At 41.9% G+C, this 14,634-nt stretch overlaps 1 protein-coding gene across 4 annotated transcripts in view; it reads right to left on the reverse strand.

Annotated features, from left to right (window-relative positions):
- Positions 1–2,730: 2,730 nt before the first annotated feature.
- Positions 2,731–14,634, reverse strand: part of UBE4B (ubiquitination factor E4B) — a 36,984-nt gene continuing 25,080 nt past the window's right edge. For 3 of the 4 annotated variants that reach the window (XM_058854955.1, XM_058854954.1, XM_058854957.1), the window contains 12 exons: positions 14,496–14,634; positions 12,196–12,295; positions 11,343–11,470; positions 10,880–10,978; positions 10,270–10,505; positions 9,434–9,560; positions 8,998–9,142; positions 7,801–7,935; positions 7,234–7,425; positions 4,855–5,029; positions 4,287–4,433; positions 2,731–4,039 (listed from right to left, as the gene is read on the reverse strand). In XM_058854955.1, the coding sequence (XP_058710938.1) occupies positions 3,981–4,039; positions 4,287–4,433; positions 4,855–5,029; positions 7,234–7,425; positions 7,801–7,935; positions 8,998–9,142; positions 9,434–9,560; positions 10,270–10,505; positions 10,880–10,978; positions 11,343–11,470; positions 12,196–12,295; positions 14,496–14,634 (1,682 nt within the window). In that variant the 3' untranslated portion in view covers positions 2,731–3,980. The remainder of the gene's footprint in view (positions 4,040–4,286; positions 4,434–4,854; positions 5,030–7,233; positions 7,426–7,800; positions 7,936–8,997; positions 9,143–9,433; positions 9,561–10,269; positions 10,506–10,879; positions 10,979–11,342; positions 11,471–12,195; positions 12,296–14,495) is intronic. The other variant, XM_058854956.1, reaches the window with a different exon arrangement.

Here is a 14,634-nt window from a genome sequence, read left to right on the forward strand (position 1 = left end):
ACAACATGGATTGAGGTGCTGAGAACATTCAGAACCTGAGATTTCCAGTTTCAGAACAAGGTTTATTTCTGTTGGCAGCCTCCTGGCTCTCAGCTATGTTCGTCTCCGCCGTGTCCTTTCTGTTCCCCTTAAGGTTCAGATTTTTGGCAGAATGAGTTATTTTTTACTTTGTTTGGTGAAAGGTGACTATTTCCCATTGCCAGTCTCATCTGCAGCTATGGTAACAAATGCAGAAGCCCAACAATACGTGGCTGAACAGGAGGCTTAGAGAAATACTGCCACAGGAACAACAAATCAAAAAGAGATGCCTTTCCTATGTCCCAGAAAATACCATTGTTTGAACTTGGAATACTTCCTGTTGATGGGACAGATGATTTAAGGGTGGTTGTAGGGTGGTGTAACCATGCTAACTCCCACCTAGGTCTGTGGAGAATTAGGTCAGCTATTCTCTGAAAGTAAAAAGGCAAGAATGCTTCAAAAAAACCCAAACCAGTTTCAGAACCTCGGGCAAACTGGGTGCATGCTGTAACCCCCCATGGCAATAGACACCGTGATTAATTGGACTTGAGCAAAGTTTGTGTGGTGTCTCCTAGGAACAGCAGCTCCTGCATCAGCACAATGCCCAAGTTTGGGGAGTGCTCACAAGAGCAGCTCCTCTTCATCCTGCCCCTGCTCACAGAGCCTTGAAAAAACCTGGGAACAGCCGGAGGATGCCGAGTGCCAGGGTGGGAAACGGTAAAGTCATGAATAATTCTTGCATTTCTATTTCTTGCATTTGCTAGCAGAGAGGAAATTGGTTGCTGCAATCAGAGGGGTCCAGGCCCGAAGCAGGGGAATGCAGGGAGGGCACAGTGACACCCCTGCAGCACTCCTGGGGCTCTGACTGACATCCTGCATTAGCTGTCCTCCATGCCAGCACGGAACAGCTGCCAGAGATGGAAATTGGGCCATTACATAAGTATCAATTGTGATACAATAGAATCAATTGTCCTGAATTGTATTGCTACAGCATCAGCGCTTGCCCCAGGAATTTCTCGTCTCTAGAGCTGCAGGACAAGGAGAGAGCAGTGACACACGATAAATTCCAAGGAAAGCTCACTTTGTAACGGCAGGATGAGATATCCAGTGCTGGGGTAAACCATTCCCTGCTCAGACATTTCCATTCTGCACACACAGGGACGTGTCAAACGTAAATCCCTCCACTGACAGTTTCTGTGATCTCAAATATAAAGTCTCTGTATTGCAGTGAGGGTACAGTTAGATTGGAAAAGGTAAATTTAGTGAGGGGAAAGGAAATCACCAAAAACTGCAGGTAGCATTTAATTAACTAAACTAAGAATTGTCACACAACCAATGTCCTTTTGTGGGAGACTGATTTTTAATCCAGCTTCAGCTTTGCTTTTCAGTCACTCAAATGTCCCCAGTCCACTGAAGGTCAGGGGGGGTTGATACACGTTTGTGGCCAGACCCAATAGAATAGCACTGTCACTAGCTTGTATTAAAATACATTTCATTATTCTGCTCACAAATGCAGAATTTGGGAGAACACTTGTCTGGGCCCACACCTTTGAAATACTTGACACAGGCTGTCCAGATAAAATTGTTTTGGCCACTTATGTCAAGCCTTTGTGTCTTGTGCAATATCTGCATTGACATGTTTTCAAATGATAGATGTATGCCATAATTAGACAAAACATTTCAGTAATGCACTTTGCTATTTATATTCCTCAGGTCAGGGTCTGACACAATGGAAGAATAAATATAAATTCAGATTGTGAAGGGCATTGTGTTAATTAAAACATCCGACCCCAAACATAAATATTTCTATTTCCTCCTGGCAAAACCCCAAACTATAGAATTTTCATTTTAAAATCATTTTATAGTCTGTCATAGAAGCAATAGACAATACTGACTTGCAGGAAAAAAACCAATGTAAAGCCATAGTTTAATCATCCTCCAGTAAAACCACATTCACTACTGAACTGTTGTCTTTCATCAAAGAATGTGAACCCTGGAATGTTCATAGAGATTTCATGCAATCATCCTCAATAACGAGGGGACAGTTGAACATGTAAGAGTTTACAGAGAGAGAAATTATCTCTTCACTAAAGAAGAAAATGCAGAGCTCAGCACAACACGCCCCAATCCGTGCTGGGTTTGGCTGCTTGACCGGCAGCCTGCAGCTGAAAGCACAGCAGGCTTTGATCTGGGACTTGTGGAAGAAGGAAGAAGAGAGGGATTTGAATTTGTGGAAGCAGAGAAGGTTACAACTATAAAACCAACAAACAAAATTCTCTGTTGCAGCAGTCGATGCAGAAGCAGCTTTGGAATCTTCTCCCATCCTTGGAGAAAAGAAATAGACATTCATGCTGTAAGAGGAAGCACCGCTAAAAAACCCACAAACAAATGAAAAAACCAGCCCACAACAGTACCTTGACATTTTATAATTTAGAGTTATTTGCACACCTAGAAGGTCAATGCTGGATTCTATACAACCTCACCAAAACTCCCCCTGGAGCTGTCACCAGCTGTTACGGAGCTATGAAGAGGTGCTCAGCAGCACCTGCTTGGCACATTCTTGAGTTTAAAGTATTACTGATATCTGTGTGCACAGAAGTTTTCCACATCATTCACTAACTTATCTCCAGATCCTAACTCACCACCAGCAAACCAGAACAAAGACACCCAATCATTTGTACTTTTTATATTTTCACTGCCACTCTTACAAGAAAGACCAAGGAAACATTCTGTGCGAGTGTGTATCATTTATTGTAGTTCAAGAGAGTCAGGAATTGAACAGAAGACATGGCGAAAAACAAATAAAAGAAAAACAACCTTTTTTTTCCAACTTAATTTTAAAACACTGTGGTTTCAAATCCTTTTTAAAAAGGAAATTCAAGTATCATATGCAGGGGGCAGTAATATAAAAATGTTTGTGAATATTTTTTTATATTTTTTTTTAAAAACGTAATTCTACATTTCCTGCACCCTTTCTGCTTTGGTAAGGCCAAGCCATGGATACAAATTGGTATGCAACATAAAAAATGACCCCTGCCCCAAACTGCAGCCTCCAAGGATAAAAGTATCTGCTCTCTGTGGACAAGCTCCAATGGCTCAGAACTGTCAGTTAGCATAGATCTGCAGCATTGAAAGAATGTATTTTATTTTTTTTAAAGTCACTGAAATCCTGGTATTCCCAAGCATCTCATTCATGGCAGCTGTTTTAACGTATTTTTATCTCAAGGCTTTTCACAAGTACCAGAGCATCTTGATCAACATAAAGGAAAGGGACATCTCAAGGAAAGGAAATTAAAATCCAGGTGTGAAGTCTTCGCTTTTTTGAAATTATCCTTGTGTCTAACACCAATTAAAAATCAAATAGGCAAATATGTGTAATATAAAAATACCATCCCAAGATGAACACTTTGTTGCAGGCACAGTTATCGCACAAAATATGTTCTTTTAAGGGCAGGGGAATGATTTTGATTTTCACAGGGTTTGTATTTTTTGCATTACAAAAGAAAAAGACAGCAGTGCAGGTTTGATGGGTGGAACAGAAAGAAAGAAAGGGAAAGAGAAAAAAGTTACTTTAGCAGCAAAATGTCCAAGGTTCTAACCACAATCAAATTAACGGATATCTGGCGGTAAAAAACAAGGTTGAAGGGATGCTGCCCTGATCCATTCGTCTTTGCTAAAATAATTCAGCTGTAAAAACTCCAAAATGTGACATATTGAAGGACAGTTTTGTAACATAAGTAACTTCCTAGCTTGTCCTCCGTGTTATTGACCATCGTTATCACTTAAATATATGTACAAGGATGGAGCTGCTTTTCTCCTGGTCCACACGCTGGCGGTGCCTCCTGCGTGAGCCGTGAGCTGCCACTCCCACCAACAGCTCCCAGGGGTGGCTGCTCCACTCCTGCCACAACAGCCCCCGCCCTGCTCTGCCCATTGGTGGTGGCCTGCACTGCAAGGGAATTTTAATGGTCATTCTGCTTGTCTCTCATCCAGGCTTGGATTTGTTCTTTAAGTTCTGGCACTGGGAAGGTTAAAAAAAAAAAAAAAAAAAAAGAGAGAGAGAAAAAAGAATTAAATTACTTGGTAATTGTACTATAAACAAGTCCCTCGTGACCAATAGCTATTTCTCATTTATATACCATAATGGTTTTCAGCCCAGTAGTTACAAAAGGGTGTGAGGGTTTTTCCCCCCAGAAAAAGGGAAAGCAGAGGCCTCAGCACTGTGCTGTGAAATCACAGACCTGTCCCCAGCCCACACCCCACGGCACCTGGTTCCAGCATGTTTTCTGTCAGCGTCTGCCGGTTGAAAGGATCAGTGGAGGAGTTGAGCAGGTGCCTCAGGATGATGGACCTGTCCATGATGGTTCCCGAGGGCAGGCGCACGGGGTCGGTCATCAGAGTGTCCATCAGGGGATCTGGGGGCACAAGGGTCTCCTGATCAAAGGGAGGAAACAGCTACGGATTCTACCTGCCCATAAGCCCAGAGTGCAGAACCAGTGCTCAGGGTCCCCAGCACACTGCTGAAGTTACAGAAAAAGGTTAAATGGACATAAATCTTTATAGCACTTTCCCCTTTCTGACCTGGGACTAAGCATTCACTATTGTCACCCCGTTTTCACTTGGGGGTGTTACTGTTTTCAGGTACATGTAAGCAAAGTGTGGCTGGGACTGGACAGTACAACCCCAGGGAAAACTAAAGGAACTCTTAGCTCTGTGTTTACTTAACTACATCACTGAAATAGAGCAAGATGCAAGGCTACATGAACAATAAATAGTTTCCATTAACATATGAAATCAATGTAACAAACCAAATCCCTCTCTCCTAGATCCACTTGCCTCTGAATTCATCCGGAGCATCGCTGTAATCAATCTCTGCACGGGCGTTCTTGGCAACAATTTCCTCCACTTTCTCTGCCAGCAGTTTGAATTTCTCTATTGCTATGGTAGACTTGATTCCAGCCTTCCTCATCTTGGAGATAACCTCCTCAAAGAGCTCTTTACTGTAGGACCTCTACAGGCAAAGCATAAAAAGACAACTTTGCTGAGTTGCAGTATCCCTACATGCCATAAAAATAGTAAAGATATTTAATGCATTTTCAAAACGGCAGAAGGAGGGATCAATGAAACCTCAACCTTACATCAAAGCAAACAGCATGTAGGTAGCATTCATCTAGCATCAAAATGTCAGCATTGGGGTAGACTTAGGATTTTTTTTACCAATCATCACCACTGTAGAACTATTAAGGACCAAAAAAGAAAAAGGCAACATCACCTAAAGAAAATGAGGAAGGTGCTCAGAGAAGCTGACTATAATTATTAGAACTGTTCTTAGACAAAACATCTGTCTCACCATTCTCCTGTCTGTATTCTTGTTCTCACAAGTCTTGGCTGAAAACATAGCATAAAATGAGTTTTTAATTTTTTTTTATTATTTCTTAACTTCTCTGATAATATGCAAGGCAGAACTGGGAAAGGAGCGATTCTTTCTTCTAATCCAAACAAAAACTAACAAAAAACCCACCCCACGATGTTGCAAAAATAGTAAGACTGCCCAGAGAGAGTGAATGCTGGAAATTTGCCACCTGGTGCAGAAGGAATATCCAGAGAGACCAAATGAAACTGAAGCAAGCATTACTTTCACATGAAAAATAAAGTTAGGGAAGGACTTTTGTAGCTGTCTGTGTTTTACAGAGACACCATTTTCCTTCAAGTTCACAATGTCATGTTTTGACATAAACCTTTTAATAAAAAGTGTTATTTGCTTTACAGTGCAAGGCTGAATGATATGACAAAACAAAACACACTAAGTCTCACAGATTTCTATTTCCCTTGGGATTTTTAAAGTGTTCAACACAGCCCCACTTCTTTCATCTGCACCACGCTGCAGCAAGCAATGCCTTTCAGCACACAGGACACACCGTGCCCACCCAAACGCCTTCCTCCTCCTCACAGGGAACAGAGCCATGGCAACGTGCCCAGGGCTCTATAAACGTTTGCAGATTCCCTCTCCTGCGTGCTGGGATTTACAAATGGGACATCCCTCAAAATGCTTTACAGAGATCCCACCATGATCAAGCAACTTTTTGTTTGTTTTGTTTTTTCTCCCACTACCAGCAGCCATTAACCAACCACACATTTCCTTGGTGTTTCTTTCCTGTCACTGACAGTTTCCAAGAGACTGGTCACTCCCCCCACTCCCTCTGGATGAAGGGCCACTTTGTTAATTAAGCTTTTTGCCAGTTCTCACACCCGCAGGCTTCTTTCTTTTGAATCCCTACATCAGTCTGTGCATTTGCTATGGCTGGCACGGATGAATGATGGATAACATTCTCACTTTCATCAATACTGAACAGCATAAAAATATTCATTATACACAAGCAAACACATAAGGTCTGTTTCAGATGAGTTACTGGTATTATCTGCAATTATCAGAACTTAAATAACTACACAAAAACAGTGTTGAGCTACCCCAATACTGCTGCTTCACTAGACATGCAAACAGCTTCATGTGCTGGAAACCACTAGGATCTCAAGTGGCTGCTGTGTCTTCCCCTCTACACTTTAAGAAGTTTGTATTATAAGCCATGGCCATGGACAGATGTGACTCAGTAGTTTACAAGAACAACTTCACAAGAACACAGAGCTGAGCAATAGCTTATCTTGCTCTGAATATTACCACGAGGAGTTCAAAGGTGTCGTTAATCAGCTCATATGTGCTGTGCTTTGTCAGTTTATTACACAGCCATTTAATAAAGTGATTGCAGAGGGAATACAATTTGGAAACTGTTAATCTAGAGAATGAACTTTGATTTGTTGAAGGAGGCTCGGTCCCAGCTCTGCCTGTTTCGATGAGGAAGGGGGAAGGAGTCAAAACGCTGCCTCAGATCTCCCACTTGCAAAGGAACAAATTATTTCTGCTAATTTACAATGAGGCTGTAGGCAAGAAGCACAGCATGCTCAGGAAATTTCCTATGTGTGTGAAGTGCTATGGATATTTATGTATGTTTACAGGTTTGCAAAGCACTGGGAACACCCATCTACAAAGAGCAGACAGAATATGAACAGAGATGATCTGCTGAAAGAAAACAAACTGCAGGGATGGAAGGCAAACTGGCTGGCAGCACACAAGCAAGATGAGATGTTTCTAGAACGTTCTGCAAAGTCCTGCCTGTCCACAGAGCTATTGCCCTTTTCCTTCATCCTTCTGGAGCTCACCTGATCATCAGCAATTGCTTTAGCAAAGCGAGCACAATCCAGCTGCAGATAAATGTCAGTCAGTTGGTCCAACAGCTTCTTTGGTTCAAACCCGTATTTCTCTGGGTTTTCAACTTTCAGGTCACGGCACTTGGGGCCACACAGTTGCTGTAAGTTAAAGTTCAACATAGCAGCCAGCCGTGGTCCAAGTTCCTACAAAAGCAAAGTAAAACACAGATCACTGTGTGAAGGCAGTGATAAAGAAGATTATTGCTAGAGTTGCACACAGCAAGATTAGGATTTATTAACTAATAAAATTTTCATTTGGTAGGCTTGCAGGAAGCGTCTGTTCTTTGTGCATGTTTGCCATTAAAAAATGTCATGCAAACAGTTTCTGTCTGGGAGGATCACACCATGTCAGTGACTCAGGTAATGCTCTCATCATCAAATAACATCAACAGCAATTAGATTTTAATGAGTTGGAGAATGGGGAGGAGAAAGGAGACTAAGTGCTACCAAACATTTCCAGGTTATTATCCAGAGATGTTAGAGAAGCAGGGAACCAGCTTAAATCTGAGCAGGACTTACAGGTCTGAGAAAAGGCTTTTGGACCTGCTTGGTAAGGATATGGAACATATCAACAGTTTCTGTTGCCAGGGCAAGATATGAACGGGACACGCGCTCATCCTGAGCCAGCTGCGACTGCCGGGCCTGCTGCTGATCCTGCAAAACAAACACAGCGTGGTTACACGTCCATGGAACCTCCTACACCATCACTCACTAAACCTCACAGCCACAGTGCTAAGGGGATCTAGACAAAAGGAAGACAGGAATTCAAATACAGATGAGGGACATCTATTAATCTAAGGTACAGCTGCTCACTTTTATTACCTAGTACTAATGTCTGCATCAATTTCCAGAATTCTGCAACACTAAAGAATGAATGCAAACAGCATAACAAGCCCCCGTGGTTATTGAGTTTGTTTACATCCTCTAACTGCTCCTCACAGCTGCAGAACTGGGTTATGCTTCCTTTCCATCCAAATGCCAAAACTTGAAAACCAGCTTGGGATCTGAGAGTCAAATGAAGTTCTCTCTAATGCTCTCTAATTTATGCACCATCATAAATAATAAACACCCCAGTGGAACAATCTGTAGGTGATGCACCAGCTCATTGTGTAACTACAGTAATGGCTTTGCCCTGCTGGTAGGCAGAGACAGGAAGAAAGGCTTCAGAAGAGCAAACCAGAATATGTTTAACAAACAAGATCTTTAGAGCTTTTCCTTTTGTACTTTTTAAAAATCAATAACCTTAAAATAGAAATACCTGACATTGGTGGGTCAACACACAATTTTTTGTTTAATCAGGCCAAGCTCTGAGGTACAGGACTATAATTGTCTACCAAGGAGCAATGCATTAGCAGAATAAAAGCTTCTATTCCTTGAAGTCAATTCAACTGGCGAGCATCTTCCCAAACCTCCTTCAGGAAGGTTAAAGTCTCGGTTTCTCCACTTAGAATTAAGTGCATAGTAATTTGAAACTTTATACTATTTCTACTTCACACCACTCTTTTTGCCAGCCACAACATAACTAGGCAGAATGATGTTTTTTTCAGAATGTCATCCAGAGTGGCCATGGCTATACTGGCAGCAAGAAAAAGCATCGAGAACTGCTTCTCACAAGCAGCTCCTTGGTGCTGCCCCTTATAAAAAAGTTTTTTTAATGGTCTTGTATTGAAGAAATAAAAATAAGTAAAGGGCACTTTGAAAAACAGCTCTGTTCACCCTGGGCAGCAGGTCCCATTGTTCTTTATTCTTCATCTCCTCTTGCACTTCATGGATACGTTTTAGGGACTCCAGACTCTCATCCAGCAAGAAAGTTGTGTCATTTATCAGCATGTTGATGTAGCGAACAAACTGCTTCCCAGAGCTGAAAACATGGAAACACAGGTATCACGGCAGAGCAGGTGGGTGTGCAGAGCAGACTGCAACCCCAGCAACTCCTCACTGTTTATTTCCAACAATGATCCCATTCCCCAAGCCAAGCTGATTGTGGTGTCCAGAACTCAGTTTAGAAACTCTCCAGTTCTACTGGGAGGGGATGCCACATGAGAGACAAGAGAAAGCAGCATCCCCCAGTCCCAATGGCAGGGACCCTCCTCAGGCCCCTGCCCAAGCAGCCTGCACGACAGGAAACTGCCTGAGACAATCTCTTACTCACTTGAACTCTTCCATAAATGTACCATGGTGAGCTATATTCTGCCAGAGGCTTTTGAAAATGGTGCTGATGTGGTAGCGGATTGTAAACTTGTCATAGAACTCGCTAGTGGCTCCAGTGTGTTCCACATCTGGAAAAGAGAACAGATTCCAGAACCTTCCCACCAGGATTCACTGGCAACACAACTCTCCCTACTGCCTCCAATGTGAGGAGCTTCAAGCACCCAGAGAAACTTGAAGAGATGAAATTCAATTCCCGTTCAGAAATTCCCATTAGAATAAGTGCACTATAAATTTTCTAATCTAAACCCAACCTCATTTCGGAAGAGAAACCCCCAGAAATCAAAATACTCTGCTCTATTCAACTCTGCTCTTCATCACACAGTCTAAAATCTCACTAAGAAAACTCTGGGTACCCTACAAAAATACTTGTTTTTGTTATCAAACAAAACATCCAAATCTAGAGGACCAGTAAAACTACAACGAGAAGTTTTAAAATCCCAATATTCCTTTAGAGGCAAAGCAAAGAAAAAGCTTTAATTCTGGAATCTAAAGACCACAAAAGCAATTGTCACATCGATTCACACTGCTGGACTTGTCAGTGTACAGCAGCTTGTGAAAGGACTGGAATTCCCAAGGCTCCATCCAATGCTATTTCCCCCAATTCCTGAGCAATAAAGCCTCATCTTCACAAGAATCAAAATCTATCAGGGGTTTTTTGTGTGTTGGGGTTTTTTTGTTTTGGTTTGTTTGGGATTTTTTTAATATTACAACAACTACCAGATCCTTTGGCCTTAGAATACTATTGTGCACTCAGTGAGCTACAGACAAAGCACTTACCTGTGTAAAACTTCATCAAGGAGGGAACCAACAATTTAGTGGAGAGAGGGTGATTCTCAATCATTTCAAAGAACTTCTGTGTCCGGGGCTGAACAGCAGGATTTGTCATGAACATGACTTCCACCAGCTTGGCTACTAAATAAGGATTTCGGATGTAGTTCTGGTTGCACAGCATCACAACAAGGAACATCACTATGTCCTGAGTACAGGGCTCATACAGCACCTGAGGAGCATATCTGGAAACAGGAAAACTAAATGAAAAAAACCAACCCTAATGTCCTACTTCTAAACTATGGCTTTTAAAAAAATATTATTCTAGTGATGATTTAACATATCACAAGATCAAAAGGTCTCACTGCAAACCATAAAGAAAATTCCTGGGGAGAGAACCAAAAAACTTTCTTCCAAGAAAAATCTAGGTTAGAAGGGACTGTGGAGCCATCAATGCATTATGGCTGCAGCAATGCTGCCATGCCATTACCTTATTATATAATCAGAATATTAACTGCAGATAGTTAGAAAACCACTTTTGCACCCTCAGTTTATACATGTGCCACCTCCTAAAGGACAAGTCATAGTACAAGTTTCCTTCAAATATAATTTTACTTACTGTACAATAAAAAATAAAAATTCAGCAACATCTTCCACGTAAAACTCTGGCAATGATGCAAATACTTTCGGAACCTCAGGAGTTAAAGGCAATTTTACACTGTGAAACAGAAGAGACAACAAACAGGACAATAAACCAGCAGGATTAAGCAGAAAGGGTCATGTGCTCACTTATGGAATTCTTCCATGGAATCCCTTTACAAGAATCTTTAGATTTTTACATTTTTAGAACTCCATGTCAGTACTCCAAGGGGACCAAACACACCTGAGGGAGTCCCCCAAACCCAAGCTGACATTAAACTCTGAATAACAAACATATTCCATGCAAGGATCTATGTCACCAACCACATAACAATGCAGACACTGTAAGCAAAAATAATTCTAGAACTGCTAAATTCAGTGAGCAATCTAGCATGATCTGAAATGTCTTTGATACAACTTACACAGATAAACCTGACACTCACTTGGGATAGGCAGGGTCAAGAATGCGAAGCATCAGCTGGATCACCATGCCATAGAAATTCAGGCATCTCCTGAGGAAGTTTTCATCCAGCAAACCAGCATCTGCACAAGCCTTGCACCTCACCAGTTTCTGCAGAACATGCACACAAAAACTAATCCAGGGCAAGACAGCATATAGGAATGTGAAGCCTCTTCAAGATAATATCAATAATAATATATCTGTGAATCACGACTATTATACAGTGGTCTCTTCTTACAATATATTCTCATTTCAAGAAAATAAGGCACACAAGCCCCAACACAGCAAGTAAAGTAGAATTTAAGAGTTGCATGGACAGATGTGCCTTTCACAAACTTTATGGGAACAATGAAAGAAGTAACAAACATATCAAAGTGGGAAAATGTGTGATTAAAGCCATCTTGGTGCTACAGCTCAGAAAATTTGTGCCAATTTCTATGAGGAAGATCTAAACAGAACAGGCCTTCAAAAAAAAGAGCACCTCATCTCTTACTCATCTTCGCAGGAATTCTGTGTGAGATCAGTGACTTGGGAGTTCCTACTTGTGCATGGACTGTGCACACACAGCTACTCCTGAACAAAGCACAGTCCCTTTGCTTGGTCTCTCTCCAGTTAAGAAACACAGAATTTCATTTTTGGTGTTACTTTGAATCTGAAATTCTCACTGATGTTATATTCTATAATGACCACCATCCAGTGCAGCACTCCCAGGGGTAAGAGTTTCAAACCCACCATGTTCAAGCAGCGTAGGAGAGAAGTTGTTAAACGTTAGGGCACAAAGTCAACACACACACAGCCACAGAAGCTTTTAGCTGAGAACTGAATCACTTACAAACCTTAAGCTGTGTCTTGCAGCGTTTCAGCATCTCTCGATGCCTGGTGGCCAGAGGAGAATCCTTCCACTGACTTTCATTGTTCTTTAAATCTTCAACAGTCCTGAAAAACAGATGCAGGAACTGGTTATCATGACAGAGGGGAAATGTGCTGCCAGCACAAGGCATTTCACTGACTTATCTCCTAAAAACCAAGGAAATACAGCAAAGTGGGGGAAAAACTGATCATTTTCAAAGAAATTACCCATCATCATAACAAGAGAACTAAGTTGCTTTTGTAAATGCAGACTGAACATCTGTGTAGCCAGAACTCAGAGGCACCACATACACCAGCTCCACACCCATGGCTGTCAGCCACACCAAAGGGATGAAACACAAGAGCTTTATCCTGCTTAATAAACAAATTTTCTCCACTGTATTGGAAAAAAAAAATTTGTCTTTTTCCACACTGAAGAAGTCCATGGTCACTCTAAAGGAAGGCTAAAAGGATGCCATGAAAATTAAACCTTTACACAAGGAAAGGATGGTTCACTCAATGAGACAGAGAGTTCATTCATCTTCTGGTATGAAAAAGGAAACTGGAAGACAAAATCAGCTAAGGAAGAAAAAGGTGAAAGTCTTGCAGAAAGTTTTGCTAGAAACAAGAAAGTTGCAGGTATATATCCTGCATATCTTCCTCCTTTCTACTATTGCAAATGATTTATTTGAGTTTTGTTCTACACTTTCCATGCTCCACTCCCAAGAAAACTCAGGCTTGTAGAGGAGTTCAGTGAATAGTCCACAGTCTCCCTGTCGGTGTAAGGACCAGAAGGTCAAGGGGGTTGATATTCCTCCCCTTCCTTATCCATCTTCTTACACTGCCCCACAGAAAACAGAACTTAAATGTACCTTACACACATCATTTGCATTAAAAAATTCTACATATTCACATATCTTAATCCTTTTCAGGAAATGCAGCTGATTAGAACAAAATTCATTCACTGAACTGTGTGTATACAGTTCCTTTTCATCCCTTCTCTAAACACCAATTCTCTTCCACATCAATCTCTGCCTACAGCAGACAAATATCCAGTGTAATTTATTTACTAACAAGATCTAAAGATGTCTCCAGTGTTGCAAGCAACTAAGCAATTCATGGAAAATGCTGAAGCCCAAGCTCCTAAGCTGTCAGTGAAGCCAAGAGCTCTTCACTCTGCACTGCTGGATGGGGACTGCTGCATCAGCAACTCCTGTGAAACAATTCTAAATAAGGAAAAAGCAGCAATTCCTTTTTCAAGCCAACATATGGCTTTTTTACAAGTAATCCACAGGCTGTTTATAGGAAAATAGATATACTGACTCTTCCTGCTCTGCTCTCTGCTGCTTCCTAGGTTCTTGGCCTGCATATGCTTTAAAAATTAAATCATTTCAGATGCAGTCCAAAAATCCTGTAACGAACTCATGGCATTACTGCCAAGGAACATTTACCAAAATGCAATGAGTGTAATTATAAACAATGGAAAATACTGATGATACAAAAATCTGTTCTAATTTTAACAGAGTATTCTTCAAGGTTTAGCAACTGTATAAGTCTATTTGAGTTTATGCCAAGAGAAATGGAAAACAGGAGTATCCTCATGTTAACACCAGAATGTATTTATCATTTTTAAGACAGTAAACCATATGCTGAATTACATGTAGAGAACAATATTTTGAGTTCACTGCTGAAGGCTTCTTTCACCCATCCCAAGAGTATGAAAAATTCTCCTGCCTCAGAAGCTATAGGGAAAAAGGCAAATATCTTCTGTGAGGTTCAAAACAGGCACAAATCCCAATGTCTTGTTTCTGAAGCCACAAGTCACCTGCACAGTGGCCTGATTATCAGCCAGGTAATGCTGATCCAGCTCTGCCAGAGAGCCTGAGGCACTGATGCCCACGCCCTGCCAAGCACACCAGAGATTAGTTATAATGAACTCTGTTAACTGGTGTTATGAATCCCAAAATGTTCCACAGAGAATGATCTCTTAAATAGAATGGTCTTCTCACAACCTTGAACTGCCACGCTGAGCTGCAAACTTGAGCTGCAACCAACACCCTCCATCTCACTATTACCTGAATTCCTGGCAAGCCACAGTCCCTCAGCACACCCAAAAACCCCCGAGGGAAAAGCAGCGAGTACCAGACAGCCCAGGCAGTCTGTGCTCAGCAGCAGCTCCACCTGAACTGGCACTGTGATTTCACTCAGCTTCTCAGGCCTCCTGCCCTGTGAGAGGGGACACGGGGGCCACCAGCAGCCTCAGCCCCCCACAAGCCCCTCTGCCAACCTGTTGAGCTCCCTGATGGCCCGCAGCCTGCGGATGTAGCGGCGGCAGCTGGGCAGGATGGAGAGGTGATGGGCGTGCAGCGTGAGGAAGAAACATTCCGTTGGGAACTTCGGCTCAGAAAATGGAGACGGATCCCTGT

The sequence above is a fragment of the Poecile atricapillus genome, chromosome 22 (genome assembly GCF_030490865.1).
Source record: "Poecile atricapillus isolate bPoeAtr1 chromosome 22, bPoeAtr1.hap1, whole genome shotgun sequence".
NCBI lineage: Eukaryota > Metazoa > Chordata > Aves > Passeriformes > Paridae > Poecile > Poecile atricapillus.